The sequence below is a fragment of the Clupea harengus genome, chromosome 7 (assembly GCF_900700415.2).
Source record: "Clupea harengus chromosome 7, Ch_v2.0.2, whole genome shotgun sequence".
Lineage (NCBI taxonomy): Eukaryota > Metazoa > Chordata > Actinopteri > Clupeiformes > Clupeidae > Clupea > Clupea harengus.
In genome coordinates, this window is record NC_045158.1 from 17476998 (window position 1) to 17490929 (window position 13932).

Here is a 13932-nt window from a genome sequence, read left to right on the forward strand (position 1 = left end):
CCTCCCTAGGCGGAGTGGGTGTAGATCTAGGCTTAGACTCATTGACCATGAGCAGGTTAGTCCCCGACAAATTCAACTCAAAGCACAACCTCTCTGGTTGTGTGGAGAGTTGGCGCGCATGCGCAGTGTCACCATGGGTGCTAAAGACGATCACAAGGGGTTACGTGCTGCAATTCGCCCGTTCCCCTCTGCCATTCAGCGGAGTGATACAGTCTGTGGTGCAGCGAGAACAGTATCACTTCCTACGGGGAGAGATAATCTCCCTGCTCAGAAAGGAGGCAATAAGCAGAGTCCCTCCCGTGGAGGGAAAATGCAGGCTTCTACAGCCGTTACTTCCTCGTACCCAAAAGAGACGGGAATTATCGGCCAATATTAGATCTACGTGTGTTAAACAAAGCACTCATGCCGCTACGGTTCAGATACGGTACGCATTTTCTGGGTATGATTTTAGACTCCACCTCCATGGAGGTCAGGCTGTCTCAAGAACAGATAAATGCCATCAAGACATGCGTGCGCGTCCACCAAAGGCTGGGGAGCGGTCTGCGAGGGGAGAGGCGTGAACGGTCTCTGGTCTGTGACAGAGGCCGCGTCTCATATAAATGTGTTAGAGCTGCGAACAGTAGTCCTAGCTCTACAACACTTTCTGCCCAGGCTGAGTGGTCAGCATGTACTAGTGAGGACGGACAACACTGCGACCTTGGCGTATATAAATCGCAAGGGCGGAGTGCGCTCCCCGTCACTACACCATTGGGCGACTCGCCTGCTCCTGTGGGCAGTGAGGCACGTCCTGTCCCTCAGGGCAGTTCATATACCAGGTCACCTCAACTACGGTGCGGACCTGTTATCGAGGGGCGATCCTCAAGCAGCAGACTGGTGCCTTCACCCACAAGTGATAGGTCAGATCTGGGTGCGTTTTTTCAAGGCGCAGGTGGACCTGTTCGCGAACAGGCAGAACACCTGCTGCACGCTCTGGTTCTCGCTAGGGGGCGACGATCCCCCACTAGGCATAGACGCGCTGGGCCACCAGTGGCCAGCTCTACCCCTATATGCTTTTCCCCCGATCCCGCTCCTCCAGCAGCTGCTGTGCAGGATTGTGGACGAGGGCAGGGAATTGATATGGATAGCCCCCCACTGGCCCAATCAGCCGTGGGCGGCAGATCTAGTCAATATGTCAGTGCAGCAGCCTTGGGAGCTGCCTCTGCGGAGAGACCTCCTAACGCAGGCGCACAGGACAGTGTGGCATCCCCATCCAGAGTGGTGGCGTCTCAGAGCCTGGCACCTGAAAGGTGCAGGCTCATAGCGTCAGGCTTGTCGGACACGGCAACGCAGGCATTAATGGCAGTTCTCCTGGCAGTCACCCGCTAGCGTCACGCTTTATGGCGGGGGTGAGACGGCTCAGGGTGCCAGAGAGACACCTCATACCCTCTTGGGATCTGCTAGTGGTATTACGTGCTCTCACAGGGCCTCCGTTCGAGCCCCTGGAGACAGTGGACATAAAATTTGTCTCTTTAAAGGCCGCGCTGCTGCTGGCGTTAACGTCAGCAAAACGCGTTGGTGACATGCAAGCCCTGTCAGTCAGTCCATCGTGCCTTCAGTTTTCGATCGCTGGTGACAGAGTGGTTATGCGACCTAATGCTGCTTACACACCTAAAGTGGTGGTAACCCCATTCCGCAATCAGGCGATTGAATTAGCAGTTTTCTCGCCTCCTCCTTTTGCGTCGGCAGAGGAGGAACGTTTGAATAAGCTCTGTCCAGTGCGCGCTCTCCGCTGTTACGCAGAGTGCACTAGAGCGTTCAGACAGTCAGATCAGCTATTCGTGTGCTTTGGTGCACGCGCAAAAGGCAGACCTCTTTCAAAACCGAGCCTCTCCCGTTGGATAGTAGAGGCTATCTGGTTGTCTTATAAGAGCTTGTCTTTAGATCCCCCGGAGAAGTTGCATGCGCACTCTACGCGGGGGGTCTCGTCTTCCTGGGCCTTACTAAAGGGCGTCTCAGTGGAAGATATTTGCAAAGCTGCAAGCTGGAGTTCTCGCCGCACTTTCATTAGATTCTATATGTTAGATGTGGCTGAACCTAGTTTTCTTCATAGCGTTCTGCGGGCAAGCGATCTCTGAATCCCCTGGCCTGAGAACGATATATATGATAAGTGTGTTCATTAGTGTCTACATGTTATGTTGCACATGAAACATCCCAGGGGTTTCCTACAGGCGCGGGATCACGGATCCCTGTCGCCTATGATAAAGGTGGCCCTGTTAAATTCATGGTGTTCTGCAGGCAAGCAATCTCTGAATCCCCTGACCTGAGAACGATGTATATGATAAATGTGTTCATCGGTGTCTACATGTTACGTTGCACATGAAACATTTCAGGGTGGTTTCCTACAGGCGCAGGATCACGATCCTCACCGCCTATAATAAAGGTTGCCCTGTTAATATGTTCACCGCCAGCGGCCGTAGGAATTGGCTGCCACTGTATTATCACGCGGGAATGTATAGGGTCCCATACTGTTATATCGCAGTGAACTGCGATAAGGAACGTCTCGGTTACTTACGTACGTAACCTCGGTTCCTTAAGCAGGAACCAGATATAACAAAGTTGGCGTGTACAGTGTTACCTTGGATTGATTGTCTTGCTCAGTTTCTTTCCGAGGCAGATCTGAGGGCGCGTAATGATATTATACTCCGCCCAGGAGCGCGCGCTGACAGATCTTGCGGCCTTTCAGGCGTGAATAGAGAAATGCTTCGATTTGTACCCCATGACTGACGTCATGTACCATACTGTTATATCTGGTTCCTGCTTAAGGAACCGAGGTTACGTAAGTAACCGAGACGTTTCTACTAGTATTTCTAGATGTAGCTTACTGTTTTGTAATGTTGATGGCTTTTCGTCCCTTCAGAAATATTTATCCTCTGTAACACAAAAGGCAAAAGTCAGTTTACATTTATTACATTTTTAGTTTACATGGCTGTAAATACATACATATACTGTAGAGACCTACTGACGATCGGATAGCCAGTTTTCTTTTGACATTAAATCCTACATTCCAATGACATTCCAATGTGTATACTGATGTAGTATGTAGTGTGCCTAACTTCTTTGGCTTCTCTTTCTTGTTAATACTACTACTACTACTATTACTACTACTACTACTACTACTACTACTAGTAACCACTGCTGCTACTACTACTGCTATTATTATTATTATTATTATTATATTATAAATAATAATAATAATAATATGTAGGCTTGTTGTTATTGTTATTATTATTATTAATAATAACAATAACAATTATATTATTATTATTGTTATTAGTAGTAGTAGTAGTAGTAATAGCAGCAGTGGTAATTATAGAGAAAGTTGTAATACCAATTACATTATTAGCAGTGGCATTACAAGAGAAGTTGTGCAAAATGTAACCAGGATGTACAATAAGTGTATTCTCTCAGTAATATTAGTGTTCTAAGTTAATAAATGGTTCCAACCAAGAATCAAATCCTACCGTGAGATGAGGATGTCTTCTCTTCTGGTCTCACTTCTGCACAAACCACTAGTGTCACTCTTCTTTAGTTCTTATATGCTTTTCATGCGTTTAACAGTACACTTACGACTGTCGTAAAATTGATCAATTTGATTGAGTCTGCTGTGGAAAGAAATTGAAAAGTGAAAGAATGCCGACAAAGTTTTTCGTTGACCACAACATGTACATATTTAACATGCAGTGAAGTGTGAGGTATTTCCTGGATAAGAATCTGTAGATAGATTGATACCACAAACCCAACCTTGCTGTACAAATAGTTCAAAACATTTCCTGTTACATTTAATATTTAAATATGCGGCACAACATGAACATGGATACTAAAATAAACATAACATCTAAACAATAAATAAATGAACCAAATACCTAACAAGATTAATTTACCCTGATGTGTAACAAATAACCCTGAGATTAATTTACCCCGATGTGTAACAAATAACCCTGAGATTAATTTACCCTGATGTGTAACAAATAACCCTGAGATTAATTTACCCCGATGTGTAACAAATGACCCTGAGATTATTTTCCCCTGATGTGTAAAAAGTTTTTTTTTAGTCTGAATGTGTCATCCTGATGATGCCGAAATGTTCATTCTTACAAATGAAATAGAGAACAGCCGTAGTGTTTTGTCTCCTGTATACAATGGCATACACTGTATCATATGAAACCCAAACTGTCACCTCGAACCCTGAAATGTATCCAACCATCAGATTTGTGAACCTTTCCACCCCTATTACATAACATGGCTATATCACAGTGTTAGCTAAAGCCATTTTATGTTAAACATGCAACAACCACAAAACTCTCCTAAATAAACCTTAAATACCAAGTTAAACAGAGCAAGTAGAAAATGTAAATCAGTTTTTTATTTCTTCTTTCGCATGAAATACTTGCAATGTTGGGGAAGGTTTGCTTACTAATTACTGATGATGCCTTACAGACGTTCAGATACACATTGACCTGCTGTGGTGTATACTCTGTGTTACCTGACGTCAGAAAAGTTTGAGGCATTTGTACTTTAGCTTAAATATAGTATATATAAATACAACATATATCGCCAAAATAGCCAAAAACATTTGATGGTGTGCCTCAAATTGACTAAATGTGATTCTTAGGTAAGGTAAAAAAAACAATTCACTGGTACTTTGTGAAACAGTCACAAAAAAAAGACGCACCTACCTTAAGGTGATTGCTCTTAAAGTATGCTGAAACTGAAAGGCGGAATGCTCTCTGAAAATGATAGAAATCTGCAAAATGGACACCCAGATTTCCAAAGTCTTGCTAGAGGTCTAACAGAGCTTAACAAAGGTCTTCTCTCTGATCTCAGAGCATCTCTTACAGTCTGCTGACACTCTACTGCCAATCAGCTCCAGAAGAGCAGACCAATTTAACTTTGTATGAATATATAAATATTTGTGAGTGTACACACCCTGTTCTGTAAAGGATAATCTGTATACAGGTTTGGGAGGTCAGGTAGCTTGGCAGAAGGCCAATTCCTGGCTTCATCACCTTGTCACGCCAGCGCTGAACCCGCCTCTTATGACTACAACTCTGCCAACTGCACCAAATTCACGATCACCCGAATTCTGATTGCCTGTCTGTCACACTCCCTACATAAACTCCTCACTCCCCTCAATTCCCTGTCTGGCCTTGTTAAAAACCAACAACTTGTTCCCGACCACGACTCCAGCGATTGTTCCGTGTACCGTCTTAAGGTCTTTCCAGATTGTTTCTGTTTTGTTCTTTGCCCCTGCGCTCTAGTTTAGAATAATCTCCTGAGTTCGAGTTTTTTCCCCGAGTCTAACTTCTGTGCGTTGTGTTTATTTACAAGAGTTCTTCTGAGTGTTATAGTTTTGGTGCAAAAGAATATTCTGTGCGTTATATTACTTTGGACTTTTCATCTTCTGAACGTTCTCCCAGTTTGTGTTTTGTCTTCTCCCTGTTTTGCTTCCCTTTTACCCGTTCCCTGTCTGATTCCGAATAAATACTGTGAGACTTCTATCTCTGAGTCCTGACGTCCCTGACACACCTTCAGTCTTTGGCAGCTTAGGCGATAAGTGTTTGACTACCATTCTGATGATCTGGGTTCAACCCCCAAGATCCCAAGTCTGACAAGGCGATCCATCTTATTAAAAGCCCTGTCACACCATAGTAGCACCATTCTCTTAACTTTCGAATCGTTCAATTTCGAGCATTCTAGGGCGAGGTGGACACATCTGGCGTGTGACTAACGACAGAATAGCGTAGGACTGACGCATGACTAGCGTGGGACTGACGCATGAGGAGCGGTTAACAGCGACCAAGTGACGTATCACTGGCGCGCGACAAACATGTGCTGACGTGTCACTGGCGCGCGACGAACGATAAGTCAACGTTAGATGATCGCGTTGAGCGTGTGATTAACGTCAGAATAGCGTTTTGCTGGCGTGTGGGTTTTATGGTCAAACGGGTATAAAACGCTGGAAAATCATAGTGGATTCAGTTGATCTGAACAGTGAACATCATGCCGCCAAGACGACGAAAAGGTGTGAGGGGGGCTTCTGCTACTAGCGCTGCTGAAAGTAAGAAGAATACAAAGCCTCTTTCACTAGCAATGTCTTCGGACGAAGATTTACTGTTATTATTACTGTGATTTACGAAATAACGGGCGTTATTCCTGGGGTTTTATGTTATTAAAATAAATGATTTAAATTTGACACTGAATTTGTGTTTCTCAATGTTTATTATTAGAAAACATCAACACATCCACACTTATTGTCCATGTCACAAGAGTCTTCATATCATATCCATCTGCCATGGAACAGCACCAGCTATAACAGTGCTCAGCTATGTTCAAGTTCTGTACATCTACTTCATGCTGGGCTCAAGCAAGCATATATACCCTCCACTCCACTTTTCGCTAGATTATGCAATGACCTTGCATGACATGATAGCATGGAATATGTAGATTTATAGTGCACAGAATAACGTTTGCAATGATGTAAGTTGCGTTTGTTGATCACGTATGGTTAATAACATATTAATTGTAGAAGGGACAAAAAAATAAAATCAAGATCTTCCCTCGGTGAAAAAACTTTCGCTGCGCACATAAGTTATTTCGGGTGCATCAACTGTACTCAGTCTACCCTACCCACATGCATGGACGGGAAACGCTAAATGACGCTCATTGGACGCCATATGACGTTCGTTTGACGTTAGTCCGTTCAGTGGTCGTTGAAAGGTCGCCAGTGAGTCGTTCACTGCAAGGCAAACGATTAATAACAACCAAGTAACGCTAGGGTAACGACTGACTACGATAGCCAAACGCGTGCAACGTTAGTAAAACGTTCCACGAACGTTCTCCAGCGCCGATCACCGACGATTACTGAGGATTACAGCGTTCACCAGCTTTCACACAACGCTCTTCTGGCACTATACCAGCGACCATGGACGATTACCAACGTTTCCTCTAACGTCATAGAACGTTGACCAGAACGTTATGGTGTGACGGGGCCTTAACATATGTGCAAAGACATGAAGTATTGTTTTGCGTTAAAGGATCTGCACAATGAAACCTGTTGTCCTCTTCTCAAGTGTTTTCAAAGAAAAGAAAATATAATAAAAGGTATTATGATACATCAGTTAATACCTTTGAGATGTAGTTTTGTATAAATACATAAAAGAACAACGTATGATATACTTTTACTACTCTCTACATACTGCAGGTATATTGTCAACACAGTCGACAGTTTCCCACTAGGTTTTCTTATAACACTAGTTAGTAGGTGGAATGTTGGCTCATATGCAAAGTGTAAGGTTATGCAGAATACTTGAGAGCTGTTGCAACATCTTCATAAGTATGGTTGTTGCTAATCAGAAGTCAGTTTGCCAACCATTCATATTGCATATAGGCACATATGAATGTGAGAAAACCTTAATGATCCAATCACCTCTGTGTGTACATGATTTTTTCACCCACCTCTCTTCCATTATAGGTTATGGTCCCAGGTGGACTGTGGGAGCTTGCTGTGGTTCTGAGGGGAGATTGGATAACTATGGACTGTGGGGTACATCATGTTTGCAGGTGCATGATTGCCTGATCATGTGCGTCTATGCCAACAAATGCATCGTTGACATCACATGAAGTTAGATAATGGAGTGTAAAAAAAACACTCCTGAAAGTAGTGTATATATACATATATATATATATATATATATATATGTCCATGTTTGTAAGGCCACATTTCCCCCCGGCGTACCACCTACGTCCTTTTGTGTACCCCAGTTTGGGAAACACTGTTCTAGAGAATCCTGCATTAAAAAGTTATTTCATATTATCCGTACTTTATTATCATTTTGTGTTGTCCCTCCCAGGAATATATTAAAAAAGGCTTGATGTGTATTTATCTTTCTTTCTTTCTATGTCTGTTTATATGGCACCAGGGCTCAATGTTACATATAAACACTGATGTATAAAGTTGTAGTAGGCCAAGATTAACAGACATTAGAGAAAATTAAATATATATTTCCACTAAAAACTAGTTATTATGATTACGTCAAATATAGGATACCTCAGTTAAAACAAGTTGACATATAGTGTTGGAAAAACATACATCAGAAACGGTGCTGGTTATACTTTTACTGGATTTGACATACTATATTTATTCTGTTAACACACTGTCCTTCTATTCCACCAGGGCCTCCCAGAGCAGAGCGTGAGATTACTGCAGAATACCAGCGGGTGGCGCCAGCCATACAGAGACTGGAAATGGCTGAGGCCTGGTGATGAAGTGTTCTTTGAGTGATAATACTTTATTCATTGAAAGGATTGATGGTACCATTTGTGGGTGGTTAGACAGTTGAATATTAGGGATTTAAAAACTTCACAGTAAATGTATCTGCAGTATGCACGTCTTAGAAAAACCTTTTGTTTTGCCCATACAGCAAAGCTTCAGTATAGCGTTTTTTATATAATTAATGATTGGTAGCTAATGTATGTTTATGTTTTCTATTTAGGCCTCTTGTCATGCATTATTTTCTATGGTGGAGCAATATCAGCACTTTGTCTATACTGACCTATGAGAGACTTAGGAACATCCACTGGTTTGGTACCAAACTTTTTCAAGAAACCTTGGAGTTTGCAATGCTCTTCATACCCAGTTTGTTACTGAAACAATAGTTTAGGATGTATGCTGATCAGAAGTCAACCAACTTATCATTCCATTCGGCATGTGTAGTTGATCTACACACTTCTGTCCCTAAGTGAATGTTTCTACAAAACACCAATCATATTTTTGCAACTTTGATAGTGTCCAAGATCGTAGTTTGCTCACTGACATGCCTGAGTCTTCACCATGCAATTAAAGAAGGTGCCAATGGAGCTCAATGTTAAAAAAAGAGACATTTAAAAAAGTCCAGCAAAAGCAATGCCTTTATTGTGTAGTCAACAGGTTTGTAGAGCCCAGTACACTACGATATTCTGAACATGTCATAGAGTATGATAATCAGCATTTAGAAATAAGAAATAATATCCCTTTTAATACCCTTTGTTCCTTTTGCAAAAACACAAAACAAATATTGTTACATTTTCCCTTCATCCACTAGTGTTGGCACAACTTGTACAACTTTATTTTCTTCCCTTTGCCATTTCTCAAATACACCAATTATCAATGTTTTAAAAATACATATAGTTAATATTTTCATATAGCTTCACACAGCACATAAAACTACTAAGGTATTATTTGTCTTTGCAGTGATAGCCAAGCATATTTAGTTTTTGATCATTCAAACCCCCTATCTGCTGCCCATTAGTTCTCATGAAATGACACATTTCTTTTCGGGAGGTTTTATGGTTTTTGCTGTCTCTGCAGCTTGAGCTTTCTCTGCATCTTTACGCAAAAAGTCTCTCTCCTTTATGATCTCAGTGAAGATCTTTTCCTCAACTGCTTTGATCCTTTGGTCCTGATTTTCATCCAGCTGCTGCCTGTATCTCTCCAACGTTTTCATAGCGTCTTCCTTTTCTTTGCGAACTTGATCAAACTTTTTCTTTGATTTGCATTCTTCATCATGTTGTTTCTTTTTCATGTTACGGTGCAACTCCTCCAGTTTCCTTTGTAGGAGTTTAATCTCCCTTTCTCCAATTCGTTTCTCTGTTCCTTCATACATGGTCGTGGTGTAGAAACGACCTTCATTTTGGTGAATCATCTCATCAATCTTTGCTAACAGCAACTTTACCTGGTTACTCTTCTCTTTGTCCTTATTGCAGAAAACATGGTAGCGACCTCCACAGTCTTTAATCAGTTCTTGCAAAGCAACTGGGCTTTTCTCAATGTACGTCTCAATGTTTTGTTCTTCTTCCTCAAGAGTTTCCCCTCTGGTGAAGCCAACCATTGTGTAAGCTTTGGAGTACTCGCCAAAGGTCTCCTGGATCATCTCCACCGTCTCTCTCTCCTCTTGGGTGAAGCGTCCAATGGAGAGCAGCAACAGGAACACATGAGGCCCTGGTGAGGACATGGTGATGCATTTCCCAATCTCCTCTCTGATCTTTTCATGGGAGACAGTCGTGTCAAACAGACCTGGGGTGTCAATGACCTGCACCTGTCTGGAACCAATGCATACTGTTTTTTTCTTACATTTTTTTGTGATGGACTGTGCCAAACCAGAGGACTTAAATTCTTTTTTCCCTAGGATGGTGTTTCCTGTGGCACTCTTTCCAACTCCAGTCTTCCCCATCAGGACCACCCTCACGCAGTCCACTAAGGGCAGAAGGAAGGTGTGGTTGCAGTTTGGTTGTTCAAACAGAGATACTCTCTCAAATATAGTCAAAAACATGTGTTTAACTTTACCTGTCTGCGTGTTTTCTTTTTGAAGCCCTACAAACACACACACAAACACATACACAAGTTAATAAAATAACATAATAACATAATCACACACTATTCATCATTAATCATTGACGTGGAATATTTGTCATATATTCTATAAGGAAAAATCATAATCAGAATTATATTAAGATCACGATTATTAAACACCGTTAATCATTCAATGTTTTCCCTATAATTTTTTTCAGCAGCGGTATGGATGTATACATGGACATGAGCCTGATGGTGCACCCTCAGCGCTTTTAGAATATATTTTTTATCTTATAATAAGCAGTATTATCATCAATGCATATTATATTCATATATTATAATAATATCTTAACATATATTTTGACTTTATTACTTATTTACTTAGTACTACGCATTGAGAGATTTTTCGAAAAGATAAGTGCCTACACTTATTGATGGTGCACTGACACTTCAAAAAAGCTGCTGGTTTAGGTTATGTTTCCATATTTACATTTACATTTAGTCATTTAGCAGACGCTTTTGTCCAAAGCGACGTACAAGGGAGAGGTTGTGAAGTCAACATGATACTGGAAAGTCCATTGTTTTTGCATCAACCCAAACTAAAATGAGGTGCTGACGCTAGGTCTGGGATTGACTTATTAATTAGTTGACCTAGATTAATACTTCCGTGTGCAAGCATTGTGTTTGATCTGATAAAGTACTCACTGACTTAACTCCTGGCTGGCTGCAGATTAGGCCTTTAGCACTAACTGTATCTTAAGCTTCCTTACAACTGTAACAGTAATCGTTTTATCTTGATTACATCGATTCATATTCGTTGAAAGCCATAAATGGAATTGATATTTGATGAATCACCCAGCCCTACAACACACATAACAAATCTGCATCAATACTTACATCTGTAGAATTGAAGATATCGTCTCTCTTCCTGTTCTTCCTGCCAGATGTTTTCCCTGCTCTCCCTCTCTTGTTTCTGTCCGTCCTCTAGCTCTGTCTTGACTGCTTGGAACAGCTTCACTCCCTGAGATTTTGGTTTTACAGGTGGCTTTTCCTTAGACGTCTCACAGAAACTTTTGTTTCTCTCTAACATTGCCTCAATATTTTCCAGTAGATTGCTAACTTGATCTTGCCGGTTATCCCTAAACAACACAACAAACGTATTTCTCAGTGGCTTAGGAAGCCTTTTACTGGCTCTGTTGGTTATCAAGCTGATATTCTTCTCATCCACGCCACTAAGGGTGATCAGAGCCATAGCGGCGTCCACTGCCTTCTCACCAAAAGCTTCCTGGATAACAGCAAGCATCCCCTCAAGGTCAGGGCCTACTTCCCTTAGCGTGATCACCAACAGGAACACACAGGGACCAGAGGAGGACAGAGAGGTAATGGTTGCAATCTCTTTCTGCAGGTCATCATGAGTGAGTTGGGAGCCAAACAGATCAGGGGTGTCGATGACGACCAAACGTTTGCCTCTGACATGGCCACTGGACATTTCACTTCCCAGCGTTAAAGGGTCGGAGGATGAGGAGGCACGAGTCTCAAATGCCTCTCTCCCCAGGATGGTGTTCCCACACGAGCTCTTTCCAACCCCACTCTTCCCCAGGAGCACAATGTTCAGATCAGGGGACCTCTTGCTATCTCTTGACTCTGTATAGAAGAAAAATACCATAATCAAAACTCATTACTTGATTATCATATTAGTGTTGCCTAACATAATGGCATACCATAAATCAGTTAACCTAATGGCAGCATCCTATACCACCCGCACAATCTGATGCCATGTTTTTTGGTCATGAGGAAAAGGGTTCACAGCCGGGTGGTGTGACTGCTCCCCTTTTCTGCAAATGGTGTCAGAAGCGGGCTGGCTTGCTGTAAGGACAGCACAAGTGCACCTGGTGTATGCCCAGTAGAACTGTATGACCAGGATAGGTGGACCCCACAGATTGGTGAAGCACTAGGGAGTGGGAGATGTGACAGATATAGCAGGGGAGATGTGTGCGGGATGCCAGGTTGGACAGGAAGCATATGGGTGTGCCCTCCCAAAGCGGGCGGCAGTGTGATGGGATGATGTCACTACGGTTGAGTATGTGCTCAGACAGCCATGACAATGATCCTGGCTCTTTGGCATTGGGGTCAGGGTGCAGGGATAATACTCCTGATCACCTGGGTTTGAGATTGCTGCTGTTGTGTGACTAAGGCCAAACAGAATTGCACGCTTACACATAAGTGATATTAATGTTTGTTTGCATTTATGTTTGGCTGTGAGAGAGAGAACCATGCACAAAGAGGCTTATGACTAAAAACAAAGTCAGAAATGGAGTAAACCTAAAGACTTTATTGAGTCCAAAAGATCAGGCAGACAAATCCCCCAAAAAGTGTTCTTCAGAGCTTGGTCAAAAATACAGACACAGGCAAAAGGTCCAAAGTCACCAGAAAAAAAAAAACACCTTAAATTTGAAATTTCAAAGATAACTTGCTGACAAGAAAACCAATATGACTTAAAAGTGCAAGTGGCAGACAGGAGAACTCATTAAGGAGAAAATAATCTCTCTAAATACCCCAGAGAATACATAAGGCACAGGTGGAAATAGTCAATTAGAATAAGGCACAGGTGATAACCATCAACACCAAGAAGAGACAAATAAAACCAAAACAGAAAATATAAAACAAAAGAAAGGCTACAAATGAGAATATCCAGTGACAAAAAATGCTCAAGGCACTGAACAAAGTGCACAAGACCTGACACTTTAAAAGTATGTTGCCATGATACACTAACAGATGATATTCTTGATTGTGATTGAATAATGCGCTCTGAAAATGTACTTTATATTACAACAATACTGTACTTGACTTGCATATCAATTCCCTTGATCTAAGAAAGGGTTAATAAGACTTCCATTTTCACACCCCAGATTTGAAAGATTTGGTAATGTGACTGCCTTTCAATATGACAGTTTTAATATGTGCATTATGTATAAAACAACAAAAACCAGTTTACGTCAAACATGACATATTTCTTAGATAAACCTTAAACACCAAGGAAACAGAGCAAAATAGTTTTTGCATGCACAATATTGGTGAACGTTTAGCTTACTATTTATAGATGTTTCCTTTGATGATGCCATTTTCGGTCCAGATACACACCAGCTGCTGCTTCCCTTCTGTGGCACCTGGTCTGTTTGGTCAGGTACGTGTACTGTGGCTTAAATTCATTTTACACATACAATATTAACGGAATGTACAATAAGTGTATACTCTCATTAAAATGTATGTTCTAAGTTAATAAAGCGGTTCAAACCAAAAATCAAAGCCTACCGTGAGATAATAATGTCTTCACCTCAGGTCAAACTTCTGCACAAACCACTAGTGTCACTCTTCTTTCGTCCTTACATGCTCTGGAGTCTGTTGTGGAATGGATATTTAAAAAAGAAAGAATGTTGACAAAGTCCTTCAGTGACCTTTAATCACACAAGATGTACATATGTAACATGCAGTGTAGTGTGAGGTATTTTCTGGATAAGAATCTGCAGACAAAGTGATACCACAAACCTGACCTTGCTGTACAAATA

General features: G+C 41.8%; 1 protein-coding gene across 1 annotated transcript; it reads right to left on the bottom strand.

The window, feature by feature from the left end:
* Positions 1-9320: 9320 nt before the first annotated feature.
* On the bottom strand, positions 9321-12032 carry LOC122133007 (immune-associated nucleotide-binding protein 9-like). Its single transcript, XM_042708177.1, has 2 exons — positions 11264-12032; positions 9321-10387 (listed from the first exon to the last, which is right to left on the bottom strand). The coding sequence occupies exons 1-2, from the start codon at positions 12030-12032 to the stop codon at positions 9330-9332; spliced, it is 1827 nt and encodes a 608-aa protein (XP_042564111.1). The 3' UTR covers positions 9321-9329.
* Positions 12033-13932: the final 1900 nt, after the last annotated feature.

What these genes read in the sequence shown, in the direction of transcription:
- LOC122133007 (XM_042708177.1), bottom strand. Translation starts at nt 12,032, where the DNA reads ATGGTATTTTTCTTCTATACAGAGTCAAGAGATAGCAAGAGGTCCCCT. An exon ending in ATATCTTCAATTCTACAGAT is followed by an intron (nt 10,388 to 11,263) that starts GTAAGTATTGAT and finishes GTGTGTTTGTAG; the next exon opens with GGCTTCAAAAAGAAAACACG.